Source organism: Apium graveolens, chromosome 5 (genome assembly GCF_009905375.1).
Source record: "Apium graveolens cultivar Ventura chromosome 5, ASM990537v1, whole genome shotgun sequence".
In the NCBI taxonomy this organism is placed as follows: domain Eukaryota; kingdom Viridiplantae; phylum Streptophyta; class Magnoliopsida; order Apiales; family Apiaceae; genus Apium; species Apium graveolens.
The window spans coordinates 69,448,357-69,463,565 of record NC_133651.1 but is presented as its reverse complement, the minus strand read 5'-3'; the positions used below and the strand labels follow the sequence as shown (position 1 = coordinate 69,463,565).

At 32.9% G+C, this 15,209-nt stretch overlaps 2 protein-coding genes across 2 annotated transcripts; one reads left to right on the top strand and one right to left on the bottom strand.

The window, feature by feature from the left end:
• Window positions 1–4,994: 4,994 nt before the first annotated feature.
• Window positions 4,995–8,485, top strand: LOC141724153 (protein TIC 20-I, chloroplastic-like). Its single transcript, XM_074526159.1, has 3 exons — window positions 4,995–5,150; window positions 6,206–6,402; window positions 7,631–8,485. The coding sequence occupies exons 2-3, from the start codon at window positions 6,228–6,230 to the stop codon at window positions 8,269–8,271; spliced, it is 816 nt and encodes a 271-aa protein (XP_074382260.1). The 5' UTR covers window positions 4,995–5,150; window positions 6,206–6,227; the 3' UTR covers window positions 8,272–8,485.
• A 554-nt stretch (window positions 8,486–9,039) lies between these two features.
• Window positions 9,040–11,580, bottom strand: LOC141724152 (peptidyl-prolyl cis-trans isomerase CYP18-1-like). Its single transcript, XM_074526158.1, has 5 exons — window positions 11,502–11,580; window positions 11,336–11,410; window positions 10,250–10,411; window positions 9,514–9,672; window positions 9,040–9,422 (listed from the first exon to the last, which is right to left on the bottom strand). The coding sequence occupies exons 1-5, from the start codon at window positions 11,502–11,504 to the stop codon at window positions 9,339–9,341; spliced, it is 483 nt and encodes a 160-aa protein (XP_074382259.1). The 5' UTR covers window positions 11,505–11,580; the 3' UTR covers window positions 9,040–9,338.
• Window positions 11,581–15,209: the final 3,629 nt, after the last annotated feature.

The window sequence follows — 15,209 nt, the reverse complement described above, 5'->3', positions numbered from 1 at the left end:
GTGGTCAGACCAGATTCGTGGTCGATTTAGGCCAATGTGTGCCTTGGATCCAGTAATTAGAGCAGTGTTGTGTGCTTGCTCTGGGTTAGTGCGTGACTGATCAACAGCCTAACCTTGTTTTTTAAAAAAAACTTAAAATGAATATCCAATTCTAATGATTAGTTAAAAAAACTTGATTCATCTGAATCATCTCACTTGATCATTGTTTAATCTCAGTTATCGTTATTATGACTTGCTGAGCTAATTAGCTCACTCTTGCGAATCTTTTTATGTATTCTACAGTTAAAAGGAATATGGTTGATAGCGAGGTGTCCCAATTCAATGTACGAGCTAGGATTCCAGATTGAGTTGGATTGAGCTAGCAGAAGCTTATGGCGGTAGTGAGATAGTAAGATTGTAAGAATAATTTTATTATCAGTTGTAAGTTAAATTAGTTGGGATTTGGTACGTTGTAATAAAAATTAAAGTTGTGGTTTGTTTTCATACTTAAACCTGTTGCGATCCATGGTTACTTAAAGCGGGGTCATTGCAATTAATATTTCATATACATGTTGATATATTGTGTTTGTGTTTGTGTTTGTGTTGTGGACCCCAAACTTCTGACCCGGGTTTGGAGGGCGCCACAGTTAACACTAGTCCTTTAGTTAGTTGTAATAATTTAGATCAAATCTCTTGTATCACTCTCATGAAGAAGCTGAGCTATTTAACATCAAAGAGCTTAGAAATTTTGTAGCAAAACAATCTTAATTTTTAATATAAAAATTAAGTGAGTTTTGAGGATCTGTGTTCTTTATTTTTTGCAAGTTTAGATTCTGCATGAACACTTTTCTAATACAAGATTTAATTTACTTTGTTCAACCATTAACTTTCAAGAAAAGCCTAAAATCAGAAAAACACATTCACCCCCCTATGTGTGATTCATTACATAACATGGTTGATTTTAATTTGGTCTGGGCTCAGGCCCAGTAACTTGTAAAGGCCCATTGTAAGTCTTTACAAATTGATTTTATAATATGATAATACTATTATAATTATAGAAAATTCATAAATAATATATATATATATGTAAAATATAATATTTATTTATTAATATTAGTAACCGGTTCAGTTCGGTTTTATCGATTCGGTTAGACGGTATAACCAAAATCGAACGATTTAAATCAGTTCGTTTTTTAAATTTTCGGTTTCGGTTTCGGATCGGGTTTTTTGGGTTCGATTTTCCCCAATTTTCTTCGGTTTCGGTTCGGTTTCGGTTTTAAATCGGTTTTTTGCTCAGCCCTATAAGATTACATACATTTTACCCTCCCAAACCTTGCGATAAGCGAGATATACTGGATATATTTGGTTGGTATATGTAGTATGCTTGTGATAAAGTTTCAAAGAAAGATAGAAAAGAAAATACCAACGTAAGAACATACTAACTACTCAATGTCAAAGTAACCGCTATATAATGACTGCTCAAAAGAATTAGGATGAGGATTTTGTATGTGGGGTTATAGGATAACAAACAATAATAATCAGTTAAAACGAGCTGCAAACCAATTAATATAAACTGGGTCGAGTTTAATAATTAAACGAAAAGTAATTTTTAACATCGGCTCATTAATAAACGAACTGAACTCAAACGGAACAAAAGTTTGTTCACGAACAATCAAGCTGAGAAGAACTCGAGCCGATATCGAACGTAGTCCAATTATCCACTAATAGTTCACATATATGTTTTTACTCGACCAACTTTAAACTAGAATTTATAATTTTGCAAGTTATATCGAGATCAAATACTAGTTTTTGTTTTATAGTGATATACACACCTACACTTAACACTTGTTTATTAATCTATATCATTTCCTTTTCAAGTCGAGTTTTATTCCAATTTTTCTTTAAATTATTGAAACAATAATAACTTTAGAAATCATACATTAATTTTTACTTGTCGATATCAAAGTTTTATTATGTTTTGATACTTTACTTAAAATTTGATTTTTGTAAATTATAAGTTATTTGATAATATTTATGAAAAAGTGAAAAGATTGGAGACGAAAAGATGTGTAGTAACAATGTTTGATAGTTTCATTACGAAAAACTAAGTATTTAATTTAGAAATATAAACAAATTTCTAAAATTAATTAAGTTATTAATAAATGACGAAAAAAGTACTAATAATAATTTTTAAGTGATTATCAATAATTTATTATTTGTAAATTATATATATATGTAAAATTTATCCGAACTAAGTTGAGTTGGCCGAGTTCGAGTCAAGACGGACGAAAAGCTCATGTCGTTTACTCATCTGAGTTCATTTTCATGTTAAAGATCGGTTTGTTTAAGGAAAGAAACCGAAAAGAGTTCACTTAAATAATCTGATCCTAAATTTTAATCACGAACAACTCTATTTATTTACATATCTGCTAAAAAAAATTAATTTAACACTGCATATATAAAGTGTATGAACTTGTGTAATTTTTAAATTTATATTGTACACATTTAGGAGCAAAGAACATAAAATGCACAATAAATAGTTGAAAAATATACCAAAATAGTTACAACCGTTTCAGGAAATAATAATAAAATTTGAGTAATATTTTTATATTTTAAGAAGAGAGTACTGCACCAAATGAAATGAGTTATTTGTGAACAAATTCAAGTTCGACCGACTATTGTGCACATGTGTTAAATTCTAAAATTGTTCAATAAAATAGTCTTCTATATGTGATATATGATACATGAATTTATATACATGCATTGTAACCAACACTCTTGTGATTGTTTTATAATATGTATACAAAATAAAAAGAATGAGATGTTACAACAAAACACAGTTAAGAACTAGATCATATTTACATACGATCAAAAGTAGTTGTGGAGTTGTGACATGCCATATTAGACCATATCAAAATAATCATAGGTTTTTAGCAATGGAATAAACATGACAAACTTCAATAGACTTTTTATACGCATGCTTTCTTACAAAACAAAAATCAATCACAATATTTTTATACGATTATTAAACACTATAATTTGACACGGATATGTAAACCCTAAACCCTAAACCCTAAATCCTAAACCCTAAACCCTAATACTATACTGATATTGTTGCAAAGAATTTGTGGTGCATTTGTTAGAAAGACTTTAAGTTCATGGAGCAACTATATCACCCAATCTACAACTGCACTAGCAAGTAGCAAGTGCACGATATTCAGACTCATTAAAGGATCGAACAATAGTAAGTTGTTTGAATTACCAACTGATAATTAATTTGTTCCGTTATAAAAGACATGACTTGTTGTTAATGTGCGATCAGTGTATTGTGCAAAGCGAATTCATAGACATTTGTCAACTAATATTTACATAGTGAAATAAGGATAAAATGAATCGAAGTACATAATTATTTGGGTTACCCAGATATTTTTTGAAAGAAAAACCTTTGTGGATGTCTCTATATCAGTATAAATTTCTAAATACATAAACGAAAAATGATTCGTTGTAAATTTTGATAATACCATCTATAAACTTTTATTTGCCAAATTATTATATCCAACATAAAAATATAAAATTTTGGAAAAATATTTTAAAATAATCGACATCGTTGTAATTGTGTGAATAAAGAATGATTCAAAAAATAGGGTTTAACTTACCATTGTTGGTAAAGTGTTGTACACACTAAAATTTAAATTCTCATTATCCGAATGGTTGATATTGTTGTGAATTTTAACATTGCAAAATCTTTGAAGATAAATTAGAAAACTAGCTTGGAAAAATAAAAAGTATGAGAATATTATAAAGTTGCATTGAAAAAATTAGTATTAATCAAATAATAAGGAAGATAAGAGCATATTGACGCTTAGCAAAAAAAATGATTTTGCTTAGCAAAATAAAATATTGAAATATTTTGAATAGTAAAAGAAATTATTTTGCTTAGGAAGATAAGAGTATGTTAGAAAATCATTGGAATTTTAAGGTTTATTTAGAGAGTAGTAGCAAAGAGGTAATTTTGAATTTGAAATATTGATAATGTGGATTACGAATCTGAAGGAAAAAAAGCAGCTCCAGCTTGCAGGAGTAATTTAGGTGTTATCCGGAGATTTAAGAGATTTACTGATATTATATTGATATAATGAGAGAATTGGTTTTTTTTAATATATATAAATGAAAAAAAATGATTTAGATATATAAAATATATTTTTCAACTAGTTCAAATAGTTAAATGTAGTGGCCCGTGAATTTTTTAATTTGGCTGACTTTTTCAACCGTATTTTTTAAGACTATATGAATTTGTTTTCGATTTTCTACTAAATACTATATTAAAATATTGCAAAATTATCACTACATAATACATATGACATTGTGAATACAGGCATCGATTAGAGTGCGTAATAATTCCTATCAAACGGGACACTAATTTAAAGGGCCCCAAAAAATCAAATATGTATAAAAGAAATTTACTTATTCCTAATTTGGAACACTTTTTTATAGATAACTTTGGGCACTTGAATATACTGGGCCATTAATTTTCATTATGATACTTAATTTGTATTAGAGTTATTTAATGATTCATTTTTAATAAATTTTATCGTATATAGACATGCATGTGTTTTTGCCTTTTAGGATGTCCCTCATGACCTCGGAAAAAATAAAAACGCGCATGTGGAAATTTTTTATAAATAATTTTATCTCGTATTTAAATATTTTAAATGTTTTAAGACTTTTTACAAAGTGTTAAAACCCCTTCAACTTACAAATTTATCAATCTGATGGACTAATTTTACAATCTAATACTTTTCTTAATATTTTTTCATTACCAGGGGGCTACACAAACACTTTGCAGTGGACACAATTCACTACTGAGCGAAAAAGTTAATCACCCGACTAAAGAAAAAAGAACACAGTAATTATGCGTAAAATCAAAATCGTAAAGTCGAAAATCGGAATTAGATGACTAAAATGTAGATTATGAATTAATAAAAAAAAAGGTCAGGAGTTTTACATAAAAAAGGAAAAACAGAAAGAGAAAAGAGAAAAGAGGATAAAATAAAAGAGAAGGAAACCTAATTGAGAGTTGAGATGGTTGTTGTGAACATTTTGAGTCGATAAGACTGATGCTGCTCTTTACTCTTCTCCATTCCATCCGGGTTTTCTAAGTCTTTCTCTGTGTAAGCATTTCTATTTTCTCCATCTCATTTTATCATCAAACCAGCTTTTTTCAAAATGGGCTCAAGAGCATTTAGTTTTTGATTGTTGTTGGGTTAATTCGTGTGTTTATACATGATTTTTTTAGTTTTATTAAAAGACCCTTTTGTCATATTTTGTGTAAATATATGTTATACCCTTGGGGGGTTTAGAGTGGGAAAGGGCAATAAGATTCAGCTATCAAGTGCTAAAGTTGATTCTTTTGTTTGTGTTTTTGCAGATTGGTTCTGTAATATGCTTAATTGGCTTTCTTTTTATTTTTAGATAAATCGATAATTAAAGATTTGCATTGGCTTAATTGGGCTGTTGAAAGTTTCAGCTAATATATAGAATAATAGAAATGTAGCCTGTTTATCTTCCACGGGTAGATATAGACTATGGTTTTCTCCTCATTACTACAGTAAAGCATGGTGCTTTGATATGCTAACTTGGTTGATTTTGAAACTTATTTGATTAAAAGGCTGGTGGTAAAAATTTGTGCCTGCTTAGTGATGTTGCTCAGTTCTTGTTTCTATTTATCGGTGTCAGGATGATATAGATTTTCTTATATGTATATAAATACTTGTTTTCAATTATTTAGAGTGGCCTATTATGTATGTACTTCGGTTTATGTATCTATTTGCTCCCTGATGTTTTTGCATACTACTAAATTTCGCGGCTCATTAACATGTCCACGCTAAACTATCCAGAATTTGTGTACATACAATTAACCGATCTTGAGAAGTTTTGAAGTTGTTAGTATTAACTCAATGATTGTTAGACAGAAGGTTCATGATATTGGCAACCTCTAATATTGATTCTTGCACTCCCGATATTCTGATTTTAGGAAAAAATGGCTGCTTATATTAACTTCTATTTACTGATGCCTCATCATTGGGTTTGCCCCTAATCTGTTATTAGAGATATAAGTTAGATTCCTTTCCCCTGCGCCACCAAAAAAAAAGACAATTAGAAAAAGAGAATACATTTTTTGCATCGTTTTGCTTAAACTATAAAACTGACAATAGTTTACATGCAGGTCATTGATATTTTGGCTGAATATGATTCTGAATGGTTGCTCCTTGAAGCCTAGAAGTCCTTGTTTGAAGTACGATACTCCCAAATCTGATTATGCAGCTTTTGCTACCAATGCTCATGGTCCTTCTACAGTTAAATCCGGAAGAATTCTAAATTCATGGAAACCTAATCAAGGGATCAGTTTTGTCTCTCTTAAAGGTTTTTGTTTCTCTCTGTATTCTTCTGCAGTTAACATGTATGCATAAAATTATAACATGTTGCATTTGTCTCCTTAAAAGAGTGGAGTACATATCCTACTCAATTCTTTCATTTGTGTCGCGTCTTGTCGCACATTACTTTGATGGTCACTCATTCTACACCGATGTATTTATACTTAATAAGTACATGTAAGTCTTGTAAAAAGTTCCCGATTTCTGGGAACTGGATATGAAAGTTACCAATTACTCAGTAAATAGCCTTATTTCCACATGATTGCGTGAAAACCATGTAGAACTTTTCCCATAAAAAGCAGAATGCTCTCAATAATTTAAATTCCTACACATGTACCCAAGGAAGACTCTACCCCTGTTACAAAAAACACCATGAGATCTGGATGCACTTCATCAAGGACCATATGGGGAAGGCAGCTTCCCAAATTAACTGTATATGGAGATAAAAGTTTCATATATGTTACACTGTTAAGGAAAAAACAGATTTTTTTTTTGCATGACTAAGGTTCTGAAAATTAAGTGTATTAGAGTCGTAAAGCTTCCACTACCAGTAAATTCACAAAACATATTGGAAATCTGTATACAATAGTTCTCAAGCAAAAGGCAATAGACTCGCGAAGAGTAATGAATTTGAATGATGGTCTTTAAATTATGTTTCTGCCTTGGTGTCCGCCAGACACTCTATCTATTACCCGAAGTAACTTTTCGTTTCTTTGTGCTCCTCTATAACCATTGTCTGTTGCCTTGCCACCAACATTGCCCATGAATTTCCGTATCCTCCACGAGATGGTTGAAACAACATTGTGTATAGTGTCCTATCTGTAAAACACTGCGAGTAGAGGTAGTCAGCTGATTCAAAACACTATTATAAGACACCTGCAGTCCTGCATAGTAGTCCACGGATTTCCTTGTCAAATTACATTGTGCAAGCATCACAATGAGCTCATGTTAATGATAAATCTGCTCTCAAGATAAATTACATTATTTGTTTTGCTGTCAGAGATTTAAATATCTAATGTCTTATCATTCTATTACGTCATGTTCCTCCTGATACCATCTCAAGTGCTGTATTTATTCCTATTTTCCAACTATAGACAACTTCAAAGAGTTTTTTCCTTTCTGGCTATTATATTTAATCTGATATGTAGGTGTTGGTTTACCATTACATTTTGTTTGTTCTGCCTTCTTTGATAAAACAGTTTATATTTTGATGGCAGGGGTTAGGTTTGCTCATCTTTTTGCTGGTTCATCACCACTGCTTAAAGGAGATCTTTGTGGCTTGGCAGATGCTATCTCTAAGATACCAGTGCGGCGTAAAATAGTGTTTACACCTAGAGCAGCCAAAGATGTCCCGACTAGTTTTAGGTTTCCGGCCATGACCAAGAAGCCAAGATGGTGGTGGAGAACTTTGGCATGCCTCCCATATTTGATGCCCCTCCACGAGACATGGATGTATGCTGAGACTGCATACCATCTCCATCCCTTCTTGGAAGATTTTGAATTTATTACCTATCCATTTCTGCAAATTCTTGGAAATTTGCCACCATGGTTCCTGATTGCTTATTTCCTGGTAGCTTACCTTGCAATAGTGAGAAGAAAGGAGTGGCCTCACTTTTTTAGGTTCCACGTTGTTATTGGAATGCTGTTGGAGATTGCACTGCAGGTGATAGGGTTGGTGAGTCGTAGGTGGTTACCTCGAGCTGTTTATTGGGGGAAAATTGGTATGCATTTCTGGACAGGATTTGCGTTTGCCTTCCTTTTTACTGTTTTAGAGAGTATGAGGTGCGCTCTTGCTGGCATGTATGCAGACATACCTTTTGTGTCTGATGCAGCGTATATCCAGATCCCATATGATTAATTAGATTAATAGTAGGGATTTAAAAATGACTTGGGCGTTTTATTTTGGATGCAAGTTTAGAAGTGCATGACATTTGTTGATGTACGTTTCTGGCTATTGTAATGTTTTTCTGCTGACTGAAATGGTATTGTAAAACCCACTTGTAAGATCCATTTCTAATAGTACTTGGGCCATTTATCCTCTAGTAAAGATGATCTGCATGGTTTAAATTCTACACTCACTGAGGATGTTATATTTATCAAGGATAAGTACAGCCATTTTGCTTGTTTTTAGATATCAATAAATTTAAGTTTAAAATTCTTATATTTAAATTTTATAATATCCTTAATTAGTTCCGACTGGGAAATTAAACCTATTGCATGACAATGGCATCAAAGACATGCATTACAAGAAACAGTGACACATTAAACGTGTTCGAATTCAAGCTCGTATAAAGGTTCAAGTCGAGTTTGAGCTCATTTATTTGAGTCGGAGAGTTAGTTTGAGCTCGAGATGCTGGACTTGATGTGCACTTCGGCCTTGTTCAGTCGGTGTAGGATTTTAGAGCCTTCCCACTTCCCAGTGATATATTGGCTCCCGCACTTCACACTTCTGTGATTGTGGCACTTCCATAAACACATGGGAAGATTGTAGTAATTAAATTACAACATTATGAACAAAATAGTAAACACATATTTAGCAAAAAAAAATAAAATAGTAAACACATGAACAGCCATAGAAAAATAATGTTCCAAAGAACATTATCCAAGACCAAGAAACAGCACAAACTTAAATCAAGATGCAAGGCTATATATCCAGAAGTAGATATTAATACAAATTTTCTAATCCAACACAAGTACAAATGTAAGGAATAGCACAAGTGTTATTTGCAGAGAGAACCAAAGGTTAGTTGCTGGAGGCAGGACAAATTCAAAGAGGACACGGATACATATGAAACACTAAGACCACTTGAATTTTGTTGCAGGTGATTGTATCTTATACTAACATCTTACAAACCCATACGCTTTCATCCATTACGCCAACATGATCTATTGACTTGAAGTATATATTAAACTTCCAGGTTAAACCTAGACAGCAAGTGGGTTGGCATGTATAGTGACACGGTTGAGCCTGATTTCTGCAAGAGGTCTATCCCCAGGTCCGGTTGGAGTCTGTGAAATCACAATATTATTAAAAAATTCTTGTCAGGTGTTCAAAAGCACAAAAGGAAAGCCCATGACATCAACTTCATGAACAACTTACCTTCTCCATGATGTCAAGGATTTCAAAACCATGAATCACTTTGCCAAAGATGGTGTACAATCCATTCAGATGTGGCTGTTTTCCATACACTATGAAAAATTGGCTGCCATTTGTATTTGGCCCACTGTTCGCCATTGAAAGTACACCTCTGGCATTATGCTGGAGAGAGCATTAAAATACATTAATACACTGTATGGTTTCATGTCAAATTTCTTATGTATCTTTCCTTTGGTTATTCTAAAAGAAATTACCAATACTAAACTCAAATAATATATGTCATGCAACAAATAATATATTTCTCCCAAACATTATGATACAGATACTCTGAGTTACAATATATATCCCAACATGCTGCAAAACCATCTACACCACCAAATAGCAAGCAATTAGAAGAAAAAAATTGCTTTGGCAGACCTAGCACTGCAGTGTTATGTAATTAACCATACTCAAAAAATGAAAACAAAAAATAAAATTAATGGCATATTTCCCACCTACCTCGGATTAATCTCCCAATCCCATACAGAGAAAAAGGACAGAAAGCAAATTAGGAGTTTCAACTCAGAGGCGGGGAACAAATTTACAATGTAGCACTAATGCTACACAAATCATTCATATACTTATTCACAATACAATTAATATGTAGTTCTCTCGGTAAAGGTGGCGTATCATTTCAGTACATGCAATATCATTAAAACTAAATTAGAAATTAAGAATTACTCATAAGTTTAACATATACCTTCAGGGACTCTCTTATTTCGTCATTGAACTTTTTGCCCCAAATACTAGTCCCACCTTTGCCGGTACCTGTGGGATCTCCACCTTGAATCATAAAACCCTTGATATTTCTGTGAAATATGGTCCCATCATAGTAACCGCTTGCACAGAGTGCCAAAAAATTCTGCACCACAAAAAATAGTATAAGCATGTCATCCTTAACACAAATTAATGTATTATACGAGAATCTGTTGACCATCAGTTGAAGATAACATTTAGGAATGAACAGTCCAAATGGTAATAATTGCATCTCTAGGAATAAGTTTACCCTATAGATGCATTATCAGTTTGATTCTTTCTAAAATAAACAGAAATATCCTTTCCTCGATTCTTTAGCATGTCTATTGAGTTAACAATCAATCTCGAGGTGTATTGAAAATTAAGAAAAGGTAACAGATTTAAATTAACAAAAACACCAAAATAAAAGTACATGATTAATCCTTCATCAGCATATAACTTCCTCCTTTTCCTCACTATTCAGTTTAAGGTCTAATCCAGGACTCAAGGCGAGATTCTTAAATGCAAGAGAGATACTATAACGTGATTTGGAAACAAAGAAAAGAGTCAATCCCCTTTCTCCATTATTGTTAAGTTACCAAACCTACCGGACTTACTAGGATCATATCTCATATAACTTAACACTGAGAGCATATCTATCAATTATAATTATCACAATATAAACTCTTGCAATTTAGTTGAAATATCACGGCCTCCATCGTAAACACAAATTTCCAATTCATATCAACACACATAATAAAGTACATACATCCTTCATCACATAAAGGCCAAATACATTACCGACAAATCCAACATGACTTATACCCCTTCTGAAAAACTAAACACTTCTAACTATTCATCATATCAGACAATCCTAAACTAAAATCTCAAGTGTGTGTGCACTACATTGCAAAATCTTCACAGCCACTGATTTAGTTACATTAATATTATACAAATTTGTGCAGGCAACCAAAAAAAAAAGAACAAATTAAAATAGGAAAGGGAATTAAAAATTCGAGAGAAATTTTTTGGGGTATCGATATAAACAAACCTCAGAGGCTTTTGGGACCTCATCACAAGAGATCTCGCATTTGATGTCACCCAGATTGGTGTGTAGTGTCACTGACTGTAAAATTAAACAATACTTACAGTTTAGTTATGTTTACAAAAGTTGCACACAATATGTTTGATGAATTGACTGTGTAAAGAAGACTCACCATTGCAAGGGAACTGGAAGATGTTTTCAACAATTTTTAATTAGGTTAGGCGCCTTAAATATCTTTTTTTCTTAGTTATAAATATCCTCTGTTTCTTTTATATGTTTTTGCACAATCCTTTACATTATAGTTAAAATTATAATTTTTAATATTTTTAAATAAAAATATTGTATAACTTAAATTTTAGTTGATCAAAGAAAATTTTAAAAGTAAAATTTTTAATTATGTAAGTCATTGTCAATGCAAATTGAAATATACGCGGAAAAGATAGACAACAAATAAAAAGAAACAAGAGTATAAATTTTCATGTTCAAATCATTAAATTTGCAATCTTATTTTTTGTCAACTATTAAAAGTGTCTTTTTAAGATTTTTTTTTAATTTTTTAAGAAGAAACCGGCATTTTTAGCTAAATTAGTTAACATGATTGACTAAATTGATACAAAATAATAATTATGTAAATTTTGCTGAACTTCTTAGATAAAGTGTTCGAATGAGACCGATTTTAATATTTAATTTATTTTTACATCATCCTTGTCAGATATTCGACAAATTTTGGCTATACTAGGAAGTTAGCTATAATTTTAGTTAAAGGTTATGATGATATGAGTGTTTTCAATTTATATATATATCATATATAATAGTTGCCACCTATAAATTCTTTGCTAAGAGTTTCTCCCGTGTAATATGCTCTAAATAGTAAATTTTCTCAAGTTTATTTGCATAATTCGGCTCGTTACATTCACTGTATTGTGATGCGATGCACCAAATGAATGCTAAGCAGTCAATAATATACTCGAGGAAGAAATATACAAGTCGGAGGGAAAAAGAGTCAAATAGTCAGAAGGGTCAAAGTTAAATAAAAAGCTGGAGTCAAAGAGTAAATGGGTAATCAGTACAGAGAAGAGTAAAAAGGGGAAAGAGCTAGGGTTAGAGGCTTATCGACTCTATGTGTTATTGTGTGTATTTTGGGAGGCGACTGGGCGTCTCAAACTGTCCCAGATATTCAGTAACATTATTATCAAAACTTAATCAGTGCTTGTATTTGTCAATCGAACTTAGTTCATTACAAAGTGGTATCAGAGCATCAATCCCATGGGGGCTATTAGGCACAAAGCATGCGCTAAATAAATCACGCAAGTATACGCGTTCACAAGTAATATAGAATGATTTCTGGTTCGTTCCCACATAAACTTTGATTAATTATACTTAATTAACACTTACTCACCAATGTATGATTATTCTTCAATGTCAAGACAATAACAATTAAGATTGATTAACTAATAATTACTACGAGAATTAAACACTTAAATTAACAATATTAAACACACATGAGATCATAACTTCATTACTACTTCATTCAATAGTTATTGTTATTACCCTTAGCATGTAATGGTGATGATATTTATCGAACAACACGAAACTAATAAACGCCAACTTTCGTTGTACGAATATCATTCTACCAAGCATCCACAATTAAGATAGAAGTTGAATAGGCATCAATTATGTTGAGACCCTATATATCTACAGAATTTGACAACATAACGATTTAAGCGCAAGTTATTCATTATGATTACACAGGGCAAGTAAAACGGTTAGAGTTACCCACTAATCATGCATACAATACACGAACCTATGCTAGCATGGCAAGTTCTAAATCTCAAGATTCACTGTCGCTTCACAAGAGATTAACAGGCTATCTTACATGTTCGCGACGCACATAAGACGAATAAGCACAACCTATGCTAGATATCATACAATCACCACATACCAAGATATTAAACAATTAACTAAAGAAATCCATAGTAAATCCGCTATGATCCCATAATCACGATTAGCCAATAATAGAACTCATCGTCACCATGAGCTCATATGAAAGCATGATAATAACTCAACGATATAAACTAATAAAAGTACTTAATAAATAATGAAGTACGTCACAAGAGTAGTAAGGTTCAAAGCATGAAGAAAACTAGCATCCACTGTTACAACGAATTAAAAAAATCACAAGATAAACGTATGCTTCCTCTTCTTCATTGTTGCGTACTAAAATTGTCTTCTCAATCTTCTTTCCTTCGCTCTCGATAAAGAAAACGTCTTCCCATAAGGTTTATATAATAACCCAAAACAATCAGCGCTAATAGAAGTCTAATTGAACTCGAATTAATAAATTCCGTAATCTGAATTTACGCACCCAGGCGGCCGCCTCCTTCTTCCAGGCGGGTGTCTGCTACCAGGCGGTCGCCTGCTCCCATCAGGCGGGCGCCTGCAAGATCTCTGGAAAATTCCTATTTTTGCTTCTGTCTTTGCTGAATTCTTCGTACATCAACCCGGGACCGATTCCAAGCAATTCCTTAGGCTTTATTCAATGAAAACACCCTATCTAAGCAAGTTATACCCTGAAATGCAAAAACACTAGAAAAACGCGTCACATACACAAAATACTCGAGTTCAAGACACCAATTCAAGCGGTTATGAGATGCTTTAAGTGGTATAAAATGCCACTTATCACAGCCCCAAACTTGAATCGATGGTTGTCCTCAAGCGTCACAGACTCAAACTCCGTAAAACATGCATGAATGCAAACTATATGAATGCAGCGATCCCCATCGCGATGACTAAACCAACTAACACATGACATATCAACAAATGCAATTAGGTGACTAAAGATCAATTAAATCTCGTAAGCTAACATACAACTAGAAACGTGGTGTGTGCGAATGCTTAACATATATGCTTCAAAACTAGATCAATCATCATAACTTAATTATCCTCAAGGCAATCACAAGCTTATACGAAGAATATATTCTAGACACAAAATGACTTATAACACTTAAAGATTATTGGAGTTTATTACGGAATCATGCTTTTATTCAACACATAACAAATGCTTATTTGATCGTGCAATGAGTGAGGTTCACAAAAGACTTATGCAATGGTACCCATGTAGTGAGCGTTAGGTTAGCGGATCCCAGACTATAAAAGTCTTAGGTCACTAGGCACAAAGTCCACTAAGAACTTAATAACTCGAATACCAAAGAGCTCACTCGTGATCAATTGTGAAATTAAGCATACTCTAAAACTTAGTGAAATTACAAGTGTTTCTAGCATGCATTCCAACCTAACAAGATTCAACATCACTCTAACGTTATCACTACACTCGCATCAATATCACATATTAATCAGTAAAGCAACACAAAGGGATCATGGTATATGCATGAGTTATATGACATGATAATTAAAGGTATAAAAAAAACAAAAAAAAAACTCTATATAAAAAAAACTATATGGCAAAAATATGCAACTATATGAACTAAACTAACATGAAAATGCAACTACATGACACACACACAAATATGTTCCTTAACTACCACCCCCAAACTTAAAATCTTCACTGTCCCTAGTGAAGGTAATAGAAAGGAACACAGGGTATACCTACTCAGACGAATCATCCTCATCATCACCCTCAGAGGGTGGAATGTCAGGAGGTGGATAAGCAGAATCCTCACCATAAACAGGCCACTGGATGTCAGCTCCAAGGCCTCTAAATGCAGTCCCAAGTGCTTGGGTGAGCTCCTGCGCAAACCGACTCTACGACTCATACATCACATCCATCCTCCTGGAAAGCCTCCTGTACTGGACATCAGCTAATCCCGAACCATCTCCTCCCTGGGCTCTCGAAGGACCTGCCTCTCCCCGAGCCTGACTG